The following is a 15,211-nucleotide window of genomic DNA, read 5'->3' as shown; positions in this document are numbered from 1 at the left end:
ATTTCTGAATTAGTGATTTTATATTAATTGCATATTTAAGAGATTTTTAAAATGTAATCACTTATGATTATATTTAAAAAACATACTAGTGCATACACAGCTTGGTACATACTAATAATTAGATACATATTTAAAGTTAAGCTGTGAATACATTTATATATATCTTTAAATGGAAATAAAATAGAAATTTAATGACAATCCAAATATATTTCATTTTGTATGCCATCTTCATTTATTAAAAAATAAAGCAAAATTTATATGACAATGCTCAAGAGCACATCTAAAACTATCCTCAAATATGCCTAGTAAAAAGAACTAGTAAAAATAAATAAAAAAGACAATGAATTATTATAAAAACCTCTTCTGATAAACATTTGTATCATGTGTAAATTATTTATTAAACAATGCTTCAACTGCCTTTTCTACTGACCACCCATGTGTCGATAAAGCTATTCTGCTACTTTCTGCATCAAAACCCATATCCATTAACTGCTGAAGTTTCAACTGACAATCGGTATCTAATTCATTACTCCCATTTGCATATGTAATTGTCCAATGCTTTGCAGTCTTTAAAAATACTTCTGGTTGCTCTTTATATTGTTGAGCAACAACTGCATCTTGGGGATCATCAGGCTCAGGGGAAGCAAGCAATGACTGAATTGATAGCAAAACTGTTCTTAATGTCATGGCAGCAGCCCATTGATCTTTTAAAACATCTAAACAAATAGCACCAGTAACTGAACTAATATTAGGATGCCAGATTTTTGTTAAGAATTTGATCTTTGGAGGATTAAATGGATAAGTTTCTGGAATGTTTATGTCCAGCTTAAACCTTCCATTTTCATATGGTGTGTCAGGAGGACCAACAATTTCACCTTTCAGTCTGGTAAAGTTTGTACCTTCTACTAACTCTACTTTGATGTTATTTTTTGAAACTTCTTCACTGCGTATAACCTCTTTAAACTCTCGTTGAATTCTTGCAATCGCAATATTTGACATTTTAAATATATATGTAAATGTATATATAAAAATTATGATTAAAATACATATATTTCTACCTAGAAAAAAAGTTATTATATACATATATTGCATAACATACAGATACATCTACTTTGTAAGATGGTAAAAAATTTAATATAGCATTAAATATCTGGGGGTTAGTGCTGGAAGGGCACATGTCATAGTTAGTCATATGTTATATATGGTTAGTAGATATCTTAAGCTAAATCTACATAATGTAGGGCATAAAATAAAGCAAATCAAACTAAACATTCTAAAAATAAAAGCAGTGATATTACTCAGCCCACCGCCCCAACCAATAAATAGATGATAGATAGTAAGAGAATTAGGATTCATGATTTACTTGGAGAAATTAACCTAATAATTAACAGATTTGTTTCATACAACATAAAACACCTGGTTCCACATAAAGACTTTATTACCATCTCAGATCTGTCAACCGTATGTCTGTAATATTTTTTTTCGGCGCAGCCTCAAAGATTATTTTTAAGAATATAGTTAAGTAAAGTTTTAAGTCACAATTAAGCAACCGTGCAAATGCACGGTTAGCGAAAAGTTATATTCGAAAGCTTTAAATATATTAGAGTCTGGAATCCAGATCCAAAACCTGATCCAGACCGCGGAAAACGCGCGAAAAAATAAACGGATCAAATCCAAAATATACAAATGCGAGATTGGTGCTAGATTAAAACAGCTTGCTTGAATGTGTCGTAGATATTGTTATGTTAAAAGAAATTGATATTGAAAAATATCATAATGAAACTGTTTAATAAAACAAAATATATGTTGCAGAAATAATTGAAACTTAGAGTAAAAAGATTCTATAGCGTGTGTCAGATATCCTTTAGGAATATTTGTTCTGGAAACGTTTTCTGTATGTTTTTAGTTAAAAATTAAATATTTTTGTTTTTTTTTATTTTTGCGTTGTTGGGATTTTGTTAAGGGTTTTTATTAATGTTACTTGCGCCTTTTTTAAAATAAAACGTCACTGAACTTAAGGCTCTGTATAGATTAAAAGATATTATCTACGTTTAATCATATGAAACACACATCTTCGTAACGTTACGAATTTTCTTAAAGAAATTGCTTAACAATTTTAGAAGCACTTTTGATTTTTTTTGTAAAGTACGAAAATAAAACCAACTTAACAATGTAAAATAAAAATTAAATTAAGAATGTATGTTTTCATAATTTTCATCTCAAGACTGTGTTTAGGATTTAATTGTCTAAATACAGTCTTCAAGTAAACCTTGATAAATCTTAGGATTTTCAAGAGCAATGTTTATGTTAAGGTTATAGACGATAAAAAACATATCCATTTAACTATTTTTTTGTATTATATTTCAAAAGGTTAAGTAACTGTATAGTTTTACCTGAGAGGAAGATTGATGATATTTGTAATTTGGTTATTTTCATTAACGTTTATATTTTTGAACAAAATATGGCAAGAGATCCAAACTATCAGAAGAAACATGATTGGAAATTTTTACGTTGTGACAAGAAACATATTCAACGAGAATAGTTGCAAAAAAAAATTCAAACTTCTACTTATAGGTTAACGGATGAAGAAACGGCGTGTGGTGTCAACTGTAATACACGGTGGAGGTATTATCATGGTGTGGGGCTTTTTGTTGGTGATAGCACTGGTGATATTGTTAAAATAGACGGAACAATGACGAATGAAGTGTATTTGAGCATTTTTAAAAATGATGCCATTTCTTCAGGAAGTCGGATCATTGGAAAGCCATTCATTTTTTGAGAAGATCCAAAGCATTCCTCAAAACGTTTGAGGAGTTATAAAATGATAAAGTAATTGAAAGAATGATTTATCCTCCCCAATCACCCGGTCTTTCCTCATATTCAACTTTTATGGGATGAATTTGATAGGTCAAAAATTAATGCCCAAGAGAAAGAGGGAGAGAGACAGAGACAGAGACAGAGGGACAGAGAGATAGAAAGACAGAAAGAGACAGAGAGAGTGAGAGAGACAGAGATAGAGACAGAGAGAGTGAGTGATATGTGGCAGATTTTCAAAAATACGAAAGTTTGTTTTGTAAAATTTCACGAGTATGTAAAACGGTTTTTGCCGTTTAAGGTGGCTACATAGATGAGAGCAAGTTACAAGTTTAACTAAGTCATTTTTTAAATTTAATTTTAACTAATAATAATAATTTATGTTATACAGTGATGATCATAGAAATGCCACACCCCATAAGATTTCCTTTTAATTGCATTTTATATCGTGTTTCAACGTATTTAATTATAGTATTATTGAATTATTGTTTGGGCGTGAATACGAATATGTGATAATAAAAACTTTTATTGTCAAATTTCATTGTGTGGGTGTTATATGAAATAACACATGCGTGTGGAGAATCCCATTTATTGTTAAAAATTTAGGTTATTCAATAAAATGTTTAAGTGAGAACTAGGAAAAGATTAAATGTACATTAGAAATGTTTTTTTGTAATGTACATTTAATTTTCTTGTTGTAACTGAGGGGCGAAACAAACGAAAATCAAAGTTTCCTTTTTGCTCTGCAGCAAAAAGGAAACTTTGAATATGTTGTTTTTTGTGTCAACTATGGTTGCTTTAGTAAATTGGTTCAAAACTGTCGTAAACATGTTAAAAAATACAATACCGCTGATGATAAAGTTCGAAAGCCACTTCCAAGAAAAACTTCAATCAATAGGAATCGCCAAATTTTTAGGATGTCTAAAAAAGATCCTTTATAAACTTCTAAAGAAATAAAACCGAAACTGAAAAACTTTATCACGTGGTTGTGCCCAAACCAATCGTTGTTATTTACAAGAAGCCGGCCTTTGAAGCTGTATAGCAAAGAAGAGACCCCTTCTTTCAAAACACATTTAGCTAAAATGATGAAAGCTTATAAAAATGGTCCTAAATAAAAATGTTTTCTTATGTAAAAAAGTTTTATGGATTGATCTACTTTAATTGCTTCCAGTCTAATGGGAAGGTATATGTTAGGCGTCCTATGAAGCAAGAAAACAACCTATTGTATACTCTAGAGACGGTGAAGCACGGTAAGGTAATATTAAGGTTCGGGGAGCTATATCCTGGCATGGTATCGGTCCGCTTCTCAAAAATGAAGGAAATTTGGATTAATACAAATACAAAGATATATAACAAAACGTAATGGAGTTGTATACTGGTGATACCTTTCAATTGGATTTTGATGTACGACGACGACCCCAAACATACTCTGAGGTGGGTTAAGTTAAAAAAGACAATCAGAAATGACGTACACAAGATGACTCGTCAACCCTTCATGTAAATAAATGACAAAGCAAAAAGTAGAAAAGTTAAAAAAAACAAAAAAATAAAAAAATAGGAAAAGACGTAAACACGAAGAATTCTCAATCGGCCATATAAGTAAATAATGAATAGATATCGCAACGGAAAACAAACAAAAACTATAAAAGCTCAAAAAAAAAAGAGATTTACAGGTTGGAGATGGATAAAAGGAGACAGAGTTCTAAAGAGAAGTAAAAGAGAGTTTTAAGAAAGTTTTTTAAGAAGAATTTTGAAGAGACAGAATTTTTTGTGAAAAATATTTGGATAATTTTATGAGTAAATAAAAGAGAAAAAGAAGTAAGGAATTAAAAAGAAGTCAGAGGAAATATAAATTAAATAAAAATAACCAGAAGTTTTTGGCCGCTTTAAATAAAGAAGAGATGTTCGTATAAAAAAATAAAAATAAATAGAGGAGAACTTGATGAAAAATAAAGAACACTACAAGTAGAGTAAGAGAGTATTATTTGTATTTTATAAGTGCTAACCATTAGATGCTAAAAAAAACGCTTATTAAGTTATATTTTATAATAAAATATACTTAGGGCGGTAAACACAATATTAATCTTTTAACGATTAAACCTTATCCATTCCTAACCAAACAATAACCCACACCATCAACCTTGATCCTAACCTACACATAACCTTAGAACCCATACTTCCCTAAATCCTATGCATTACTACAACTACATAATACAAACGACTAACAAATAAAACACTCCATTTTTAAAAACACCGCCCTCACAATACTATAAAATCTTTAAAATCTTGACTTGAGAAAAATAAAATTATTATTCTAGAATAGGCAACCTAAATTCCAAATCTGAATCCAATTGAGAACGTATGAATCCCCTTGAGAACGTATGAATCCCCTTGAGAACCTATGGCACAATATTTGAGTTGGCTTGAGAGAGAAGTAAACCTAAAGCAACAAACAAAAAATAAATAAACCGAAACAAACCAATAACTTTAATGAGTTTCGGGGGAAAATGAAAAGGTCTGGACTCTACTGTCGAACGATAAGCCATCAAGATGTGTTGCAGTTATAAAGAATAAAGACTCAACAAAATGCTAATGTTAGCTTTAACTTTTTTGATGTCGACTTTTAAACAGCATATTTTTTTTATTTGATAAGCTGTTTTTATGATCACAACTTTTCGTTGTATTTTGTAAACTTTTTCAATATTTATCGTTATACTTCAGTTAAAAATGATTTTTTTCTTATGATTTATAGCTAATTAATAGAAATAAATAATTCAATATTTTTTATATTTTTTATTTCCCTAACAAAGAATGTAAATTTGTTAACTCTAATGAAGAAAACGTTAGGTGTGCTATTTCTGTGATTACCCCTTTACTTCAAGTGATTTCCTTATTTAATTTTTCTCCTCACTTATGAGACATTGAAAATGCTAAAAGGTTGTGTCATTCGAACAATGATGTCATTCGAATAATTATGGGTAAGTGTACAAAATATGCTTTATAACAATTATCGCTGACGATGTTTGTTATTTACGAAAATAAATATCACATGCGTTCTGTTTCACGGATAAAGCTCATAATCGATATCGTTTACATGACAAGGTGAAAACTGAACAACTGTAGTTTTAATCGTTAACTTTCGAAATCAGCTACTTTAAGAAACTTTTCGATCAGTTCTCTAAACAGTAGTTTTGATAAAAATTTCCATAAAGTATTTGAAATGATCAATTCAGAAAAGTTATAGACTGAATGTAATTTTAATGCTTTCTTATCTGAGTGGAAAAAATTCTTAAACTAATTCTGCGCAACGGAAAGACACGATAAAACTTTTAAATATTCGTGTAATTTAACCAGGTGAATTTAACTAGGTACATTTAACAAAAAATAGTACATCCGCAGCGACGTCTTGCGCTGTGTACATCTTAACCAATTACCACCAAAAACCTAAACCTAATCATGGACATATAAAAGATGGACGTACAACTTATTGTTTAACATCAAAGAGGCCGCAGAGCTTAGCGAACCGTGAGTGTTTCTGACTAATTTAAAATTTTCCGCCGTCAGCAGAAAACCAATTAAAAATGGCTGCCAACAGATTTAAAACCGAAACTCTTTTCACATGGTATTACTTTTATAACATTTGTTTAATAAGACTGTTTAAGCTAAAGTAACTACTTTCACGTATAAACAAGTTACTAAACAAACTTCACCAAGGTAAAGGAAACTAGTTCTCGGTACGAACAGGTTTTATCATTTTTTCAAGATGAACATTTGTAAATTTAAGAACTTTTTTCGTGTAAACAAAGTCTGTCAATCATTAAATAAAAATTGTAAGGATAATTTTAAAGTGACTCGAAAAAGTTAACAAAATATAAAAAAGCGAAAATAGAATTTTTTTTGCCCAGATCATTAAATACTTTCGTCTTTCAGTCTTAATTGTGTATTTTTTTGCCTCAAGTACTCTAGAAGTTAAATATATATTCCACTATGCATTATTTTTTTAGTAGGTTTGTCTTCTAATGAGCTTTTTTATAATTCATTAGAAAAAAAAAACTTTTTAAAAAGTTTTCAAATTTGCAATTATCTTCCAAAATATCCACAGATATTTCATGTTTTCTTTTTTCATATTTTATATATTTCATTTTCATAAAAAACCCATTAGGATTTATCAAATAAAATTAAGTTTATATATAGCTGGTAAATCATATTATGTTAATATTAAATAGCTATTCTTGCAGTTTTTACCAAGTTCTTTATAACTGTGAAAAATGATATGGTGTTTAAGCTGGTTGTGGTTTGGAATGCTACATATTTTCCCTATTACTTTGGATACCAACAAGGACATTGGGTAATTTAAAAAACTTTAAGAAATTACAAAATTCTCATAAAATTCTTGAGCATCAGCTGTTGGGTTTATAAAGTTTTTAAATTCAGAGCCCTTATTTCTTTTCAATGATGACAGACCTATATCTAGTATGTTTAGATAGATTTTGAAAGTTCCACCATCCCAATACTTTGGTAAGACTTAACTATTGCTAGTTTTCTTGCACATACTACAATTTAAAACTGTGAAAAGTCTTGGCTTTTTTTATTTGATAAAATAAAAATTAAGTGGTTTATTCTTTTGAAAATTAACTGGAAAATTAGCAGGTTTTACAGAGATGAGATCAATTAATGATGCTCAAAAATTAAGCTTAAAATTTTGTTCCATTACTTTCATCTAATAAAAGGAGGTTGATGTGACTGATTAGATGAGACCAAAATTTTTGACGAATCCGTCAGACTTTAAGAGAATTAAATTTCTATTGTTTAAAACAATAGATTTGTGACGATGCGCAACTTACATGGTTCCCAAAAAAGGAAAAAAAAACAATAACGTTGCACGTCCATCTCTTACGCCCATAGCCAAATCTAAGAGCGTTTTTTCAAAAGGACTACGTCACAATTATGACGCTCCCTTTAAAGAAAAGCTTTTCAATTCCCAGAAGTAGAAAAATTATCCAAACACCGCTAACACAATTTATGTGACAAAAACGAAACACTACACTCACATACAATAGATACATAATATATGTATTTATGATGTAATTATGCATATATTACTGTACAAAATTAGCACCTTTATCATCTAGAAAATTTATTAAAATTTGGAGAAATTATTAAGCTGTCTTGCTTTAAGCGACTTTAGAATTGAAAAAAATGAGGTAAAAATACAATAAAAAAAACTGCATAGTTGTGACAAAATAGAAGCACAGAAGCAAAAAAAAAAATTAGAAAAAGAAGAATTTTTAAAATAAGGAACTTAAATTATTTATTTACATTTTTATTTGAAAAGTGAGGATTTTTCGGAAACATCAATCTGAACAGCTATATATATAAAAAAAAAAAATTAACGGGTTCTGCTCTGTACGAAAAAAAATCACCGTTTTTCGCATTCGACAAAATTTTTTTCCTTATCGGTGTCTTGATTAACCAACTTGGTTAACCGATCGAAAATGTGCACAACAAAGTCTAAAAAGTTGCTTAAACCTGAATAATTTTATCTCAATGCTTTTTAACAGGAGCAAACTCTTTCAAGATATTCCTCGCAATATTATAATTATTGCCAGATACCATAAGAGCTTTTTTTATTGCTTCAGCCGAATAACCTTGGGAAATTAATGATTGGAAATCACGGTCTTCATTTTTTATCCCAAATTTTAGGTTGTTGCAGTCGGGATCGGTGTTAAAACTTCCATTCTCAAGAGATGAAGAGGGTTCATCTAATACGTTATTCCCTCTGCGATGGGGAGGAACAGGTGGTGGTTGTCCCTCATCGTCAAACTGAGTTGAGGAGGAAACATCTAAAGTTAAATCATCATCAGATACTAAAGCTCTTGATGTTTGGGAATGACCAGGAATCAGTTCATGAACAGTAGAATTTCCTGTTGAAACAGTTTGAATTGGATTATTGTGCGGTGCTTTTATATCATGACTAGAAAATTCTTTGCTATCTGGCAAAACCTCTTCAGTTGTATCAACCAAAGTCTCAGTGGATTTAACTATAACATCGGTATAAAAAGTATTACCTTCATTAAGTTTCATAGATTCATGGAGCACTTGTGAAAAATCTTCACTGGAACATCCATAAAGTGTTAAAGGAGCATAGTGTGTTTTTTCTGCTGAGAGTTGATTGTCTTCTAAAGAAGTTGTATCAGAGATTTTTCTTACTGAAACTAACTCGTCATTTAAACTTCCGTGAAATGTTTGTTTACTCAATTTTGGCGGTAAAGATGGAAATTTGCCTACATCAAAACTGCTACATGTATTACTTTCATAATCTGGTGGTGAAGGTAAGGGAATATTAGGTGCTGTACTACCATTGTCAATACACACTGTCAGTTGTTTGATTGGTGGATCAAATTTTAGCTGAGAATCAGAGCACAAATTATTAAAACATTGAGCAGCATTTTGTCCTACATGATTTGATTTTGGGAAAAGATAAGGATCCGGATTAAAAATAGGATTGTAATGTTTAGCATTAAATTGTGTATCATTCGTTCTAACTCCCAATAAGGATGAACTTTTATCATCAAAATCAACTGAGCGATCAAGAGCATCATTTGATTTTACTCGCCTAAGAGAAGATGTTTGCTTTAAGATAGATTCATTCAGCTGGAAATCATCATTTTCTGTTAAAGAATGCCGATTATTTGATTTAGACAAAAATAGATGATCTGGTTGAGAAAGAAGTTCTCGCTTTCGAATTGGAACTGGTGGGATTTCTTTATCTAGTAAATGTTCAGATCTTAGTAAAGATGAATTTCCATTATAGGGTTTAGGCTTCTGAGGCTTAACAGACATATCAGACATATTTTTTTGCTTAGACTTTGGAGAACTCTGAGGAGTATGGCTAGGGGATATGCTTGGTGAATGATGAGGAGAACATCTAGGACTTCCTCTAGGTGTTGCTGGCTTAAACCATATCTTATCAAAAGTAGGAGCTCTATCTGGGACTGGAGGTGGACTTAATATAACAGGAGGGTTACTGGTAGATCTTTGAAGTGAAGAAGCTTTTGTAGATCCCACAAACAATACTGTATCAGTAGACTGAACTCCAACTCCACTAGGATGTTGAAGCAAAACATCATCATGGGAGTTTTTACTGTGTGACCACAATGGTGCAGAAGGTGCAGAGGTAACCTTCCAATGCATCGCTGCATCCTGTTTATTAAACAAACAATTAAATAGCAGGAACAAACAAGAAGTCTATACATGACAAAGGCGCTCGAGGTAAAACAAGTTATGCAAGATGTTAGTATTTCATGGGGTGTTCAAATTATGCAGCAGCTTCGGCTGGGTAAGACGAGGAGGTAGAGGCGGGGGTCGATGATCCTAATAGAAGAAAGAAGAGCTTGTTAACCTAAACACCTTTGCCACGTTTTTCTACAACAAACTCTTGTGATTTCGATGATCAATACTTAAAATGGAAAACTCTAGATTTTAAAAAATTACGTGAATGAAACTGATTCTAATTTTTTCAGCAAAACCATTCAGAACATTTATTAACTTAATGAATTGATTTTTATAATAAAATTTAAAATCAGTTGTTTTTTTTTTAATCTATAAAAAGTTATAACCAACTTTAAAAAAAATTGTAAAAAGCCAAGTTTTATGCAAGTTTTTAGAAAAAAGTTCTTTTATACTGCTGGACTTTTTTTCAAACTTTTGTAGTTCAATTAAATTTAGTGAGATCTGTACCAATATGAAAGTTAAGGCAAAAAATATGTTGTAATCGAAGTTTAAAGAAACTAAACACAAAATCTACAATTTAATTTTTTAGAAAACTTTACTTGCACATAAAGCTATTACCATTTCATTATGCCTAGCTTCAGAATTTTCATTGGTCTTTTTGTCAACTTGGTTCATTTCATTTATCTGTTTATGATTTGCCTCATGTAATTGTTTATGATTTGTCTCATTTGCAAGTTTTTGTTGGGGTTGATGCTGTTCTAACTTTGTAGGAAGTTGATGCTGCTCTAACTTTGTAGAAGGTTGATGCTGTTCTAATTTTGTAGAAGGTTGATGCTGTTCTAACTTTGTAGAAAGTTGATGATGTTCTAACTTTGTAGAAAGTTGATGATGTTCTAACTTTGTAGAAAGTTGATGCTGTTCTAACTTTGTAGGAGGTTGCTTTAATCGAGGAGCAAATGGATCAATGACAACACTTTCTATTCCTTTGATGTCAGATCGACAAAAAGGACAACCTGAGAAAAGAAACTTAGACTTGCAGATTAGTTAATAATTTTCTCAATATTCTTATGAAAACTATTCTAAATCTAAAATATCACTATGTCAAAGTAATTGAAAATACCTTGTCCCCCCTCTTGCCAATGTTGGAGACACAAATGACAAACCAAATGGCCACATGGTTCAATTTTTGTGTCTTTATCATTTTCAGCACAAATCTTGCAAAGTTGAAAAGTGGAACCCATCTCAACATAAATTTCATATTGCTCTTCTGTCACTTGAATATGCTGTTCAGCTGTTTCCACCAAAAAAGGATGAAGATCAGGATTGAAATCACTTCCATTAGGAAACAAATAACTAAAGAAATAAATTAATAATTATTAATAAATTATCAATAAATCAAAATACTACTAAATTAATTTAACTTTAATAATACAGGGTGGTGCCAGTAAATTAAGACAAACTTTGATGCCTAATAGATTAAATAAAAACATCTAATGAGATCTTTATCTGATTCTGATTAAATGCTTATTATCTTTGAAAATCTACAACAGCTAAAATCATAAACATAATAATTCTCCTATAGTATCATAAATTCTGTAAAAATAGTTTCCTTATTTTACATGTTTGAATTATAAATATGTGTTTTATAAAATGAAGTTTATATTTTATGGTACATTAGTTTTAATTTACATAAAATTATTTTTTTCAAACAAAAAAAGTTTTAGATATTTTTAAAAAATCACATACAATCCATCACGTGCACCATCAACTAAAGCTTGCATCAATGTTTTATGCTGTGGAATAGTTTGCAGAATTGTCCCTTCAGTAGTTACATAACCAATTGCCCATTGTCCCAAACGTGTACATGACAAGCGAAAAATGTAACTAGAAATGCATTTTAAAAAAATCTAGCAAATAGTAAAGCACCAAAAAAATGAGTACCATTGTTTATGTTAAAAAATCTTATGCACCTATATATAAATTATATAAATATATTTATAAATTTATACAAATTAATCTAATCTATACACAAAAGCAATAAATATAAGTTTTTTGTATTCTTTAAATTAAAGAAGCAAATGATATTAAATACATATCTATCATATTAAGAATATTTATATATTATGTTTATTATAACAAAATTATAGTAAAAAAACATTTTAAGAATTAAAATAAAATTTAATAAGATGGCAGCAACTGACCTTCCTGGTTTATGGATGTACTTTGTAAGAGTCTCCTTTACTTCATCATATGTTAAAAAAGCTAAATACCCAGGGTGAGTGACTGCCAATAAATTCCAATTTTGAATAATACTGGACCAAGGTGCAAAGAGTCTTGTAAATACATCAAACTCAAATATTGAAACATGCTCATTTACAACAAAATCAATTGTAGTTTTTAGGGCAATTGCTTCTATACTTGAAGATATTGGATGTATTGTCTGCAGGTGCTCCCGAAATGTTTTCCATGATACAATTGTTTTACTAAAATCCAAAAAGGATTCAATAATTATGAAAACTATTTCTTTACTTAATCTAAGTATGTCTTATGCAAGATTAAAATGACAAATAATAACTAAAAATAGAGCAGTATTTGAGAAGGAGAAAAAACTAACGAATAAAAATTTTAGGATTATATTACTAGCAATTTGTTAATTATTGATTTTAACATGGTAAAAAAATAGCCTAGTTACTCAACTCATGTCTTAAGAGGATACAACATTAAGCTCTCAAAGCATTAACTAAACTTTTGTTAAATTCAAATAATACTTATTGAATTATAACAATAAATAACCTTTGTACAAATCTGCCTCGTATATATAAGTTGAACTTGTTACTAGACTATTCAGATGAAGACACTTCAACCCAGAATATAAGAACTAACTGAGTCCATTATACAAACCAACAACAGGAAAAAAATTATTGAAGCAAAAAATATTGACATTTACAGGAGATAATTTGATCTTATAAATGTAAAAATTTTGCCTAACTAACATTGGCCTTTAGAGTGTTGTAGAAAAAGTTAAAAAACAATAACAGTGGACTCAATGTAAAACTAATGCATACCAAGCTGCCTTCACTTTTATACATAATATATTTATACAGAAATTTGAACATAAATCATGATTCTACCATTAATAACCACAACCAAAGACCATGTAATTTATAAACTGGTTTGTGGTGCTCACCTTCCAAATGCTTTGCTCCAGAACTCTGCTGCATCAGTTTTAGTTATTTTGAACTTGCTACCAATATAAATACCATTTGGAAACAATGATTTCAAATCTGCTAGCATATGGCTAAAAATAAGACTGAGTTTTGTAAGTTTTCTACGAGAATTATCACGTTCGTCAAATATCCTATCTCGACTTTCTTTAAATAGTTTTACAACTAACTTGCATTTACAGTCAAGATTCTCAAGATATATCTTAAAGTATTCGTTTTCATTTAAAATATTTATTTTATCTTCATAATTCTGATATATTGATTTTAAGTGTTGATAAGTGTCAGGCAAAATATCTAACATGAATGGTGGACTGTTTTTTAAGTTCAATTTAGGACTTTGACACAACTTTCCAACTTTTTCGATTTGCTTCCATGCCCTATCAAATGATTTTTTATCAACATTAAGCCTCGTTGATGCAACAGCTAAAGAAAGTGTATCTTGTAATTTTGAAAACCATGATCGTGGACTGGAATTCTCCGCATCATCACCATATCCAGTCGCCATTTTTTATGAATATTGCTAGACCTCAAAAACCCGACATTATTTTATTGAATCTTTCTCCACCGTCGATTGCATTTACTTTTAATTGAAAACAACAAGCCGAAGAAAAAAGTGTTCTATGAGCCTCAGGAGCTGAAAAATACCGATTTAATTTAGACAAGAATTGTAAGCTATTTGAGCTGAATAAGCTTTCGATGCTCATAAAGAAAGTATTAAGGTGGATTAAATGAGTGGGAGGATTGGAAAACAATGTATTGGCGTTAAACAGATCGTTAAATTTATCAAAAAAATAAAAAAGTCTAACAAACGTTTTTTTGGTGATAAATAGGTCCTTCTTGAGTTTTATGCCTCAATCCTTTTCAAAATTAGACATGTTTTGATTGAGTTCACATTAACAGACACGTTACACATTTTTAGATACTGAAAACACATTCGCATTCGTATTAACTCGCATATGTTTTATAACATTAAAATATTATTATACATGGGAATTACAAATAATACAGTATTAAAATATGACAGAAATAGATTATTACTTAAATTGGCTTAATATGGTTTATATTACACAATGTAAATATTTTATGTTATTTTCGATAGAAAGCTTTTAACAGCTAGCGATGTTGAAATTAAAAAATACGCATTAATAATAAAGAAAAGCAATTATACATACATATATATATACATATATACATATATATATATATATATATATATATATATATATATATATATATATATATATATATATATATATATATATATATATATATATATATATATATATATAGACACACACACACACATCGTGTAAGGTAAACCATATTAAGTCATTTAGGCAATAATCGCTTTCTGTGTTGTTTTGATATTTCCGTATGATCTAATAACTACAGGCCAATAAATTGATATGATTGATGTACACGACCGTTCATATTTATTCTTATGACAGATTTTTTTATAAAATACTTAAATTTCTTTTTTACTACTATCTTTACTTTTAAGATTGAAATAAAAATAAAATTTAAGCATTTGATAAAAACGTGGCTAGATGAATTAAGAAAAAACGTTGAAAATAAAAAACTTAATGTGTGTATTTTCATTTTATCTCAAGCCTGTGTTTAGGATTTAATTGCCTAAATACAGTCTTCAAGTGAACCTTGATAAATCTCACGGTTTTTAAGATCAATTTTTATGTTACCTATAAAAAACTATAAAAAGTGGCAAGAGACCCGAACTATCAGCTAGAAACACGGTTGGCAATATTTTCGCTGTGGCAAGTAAAATAATCAAATGAGATAAATGCAAAAAAAGTTAAAACGTCTACTTTAACAATTTGGAATATTATTAAAAAAAAAGGAAGAAACTGGAAGCGCAGTCGATCGGAAATGATCAGCACATCAACGAATTACATTTGCTACTGAAAACAGAAGAATTACTACCT

The 15,211-nt window shown here is 29.8% G+C and overlaps 2 protein-coding genes across 3 annotated transcripts; both read right to left on the bottom strand.

Annotated features, from left to right (window-relative positions):
- Nucleotides 1-353: 353 nt before the first annotated feature.
- On the bottom strand, nt 354-1,074 carry LOC145181687 (ubiquitin-conjugating enzyme E2 K-like). Its single transcript, XM_080056827.2, has one exon. The coding sequence runs from the start codon at nt 997-999 to the stop codon at nt 391-393; it is 609 nt and encodes a 202-aa protein (XP_079912953.2). The 5' UTR covers nt 1,000-1,074; the 3' UTR covers nt 354-390.
- Nucleotides 1,075-7,815: 6,741 nt separating this feature from the next.
- On the bottom strand, nt 7,816-13,912 carry LOC145180902 (E3 ubiquitin-protein ligase CBL-like). 2 transcript variants are annotated; one of them, XM_090074215.1, is made up of 6 exons: nt 13,235-13,912; nt 12,249-12,530; nt 11,794-11,931; nt 11,168-11,400; nt 10,666-11,060; nt 7,816-10,017 (listed from the first exon to the last, which is right to left on the bottom strand). In XM_090074215.1, the coding sequence occupies exons 1-6, from the start codon at nt 13,774-13,776 to the stop codon at nt 8,359-8,361; spliced, it is 3,249 nt and encodes a 1,082-aa protein (XP_089930341.1). In that variant the 5' UTR covers nt 13,777-13,912; the 3' UTR covers nt 7,816-8,358. The 2 variants fall into 2 exon arrangements, with proteins under 2 accessions (XP_089930341.1, XP_089930343.1); XM_090074217.1 differs by having other exon boundaries at nt 8,135-10,188.
- Between the last annotated feature and the right edge of the window lie 1,299 nt (nt 13,913-15,211).

The sequence above is a fragment of the Hydra viridissima genome, unplaced genomic scaffold, assembly GCF_058129835.1.
Source record: "Hydra viridissima isolate aposymbiotic clone 2 unplaced genomic scaffold, HvirCarnegie_v1 scaffold_16, whole genome shotgun sequence".
Lineage (NCBI taxonomy): Eukaryota > Metazoa > Cnidaria > Hydrozoa > Anthoathecata > Hydridae > Hydra > Hydra viridissima.
Note: the sequence above shows the minus strand (reverse complement) of the source record. Positions and strands in the feature narration are given on the sequence as shown.

Bases quoted from the DNA above. Each gene is read 5' to 3' on its own strand.
- LOC145180902 (XM_090074215.1), bottom strand. From the start codon at position 13,776: ATGGCGACTGGATATGGTGATGATGCGGAGAATTCCAGTCCACGATCA. The intron at 12,531-13,234 runs GTGAGCACCACA...TTTGGATTTTAG, and splicing joins TGGAGCAAAGCATTTGGAAG to TAAAACAATTGTATCATGGA. The intron at 11,932-12,248 runs GTCAGTTGCTGC...ATGCATTTCTAG, and splicing joins TACATCCATAAACCAGGAAG to TTACATTTTTCGCTTGTCAT.
- LOC145181687 (XM_080056827.2), bottom strand. From the start codon at position 999: ATGTCAAATATTGCGATTGCAAGAATTCAACGAGAGTTTAAAGAGGTT.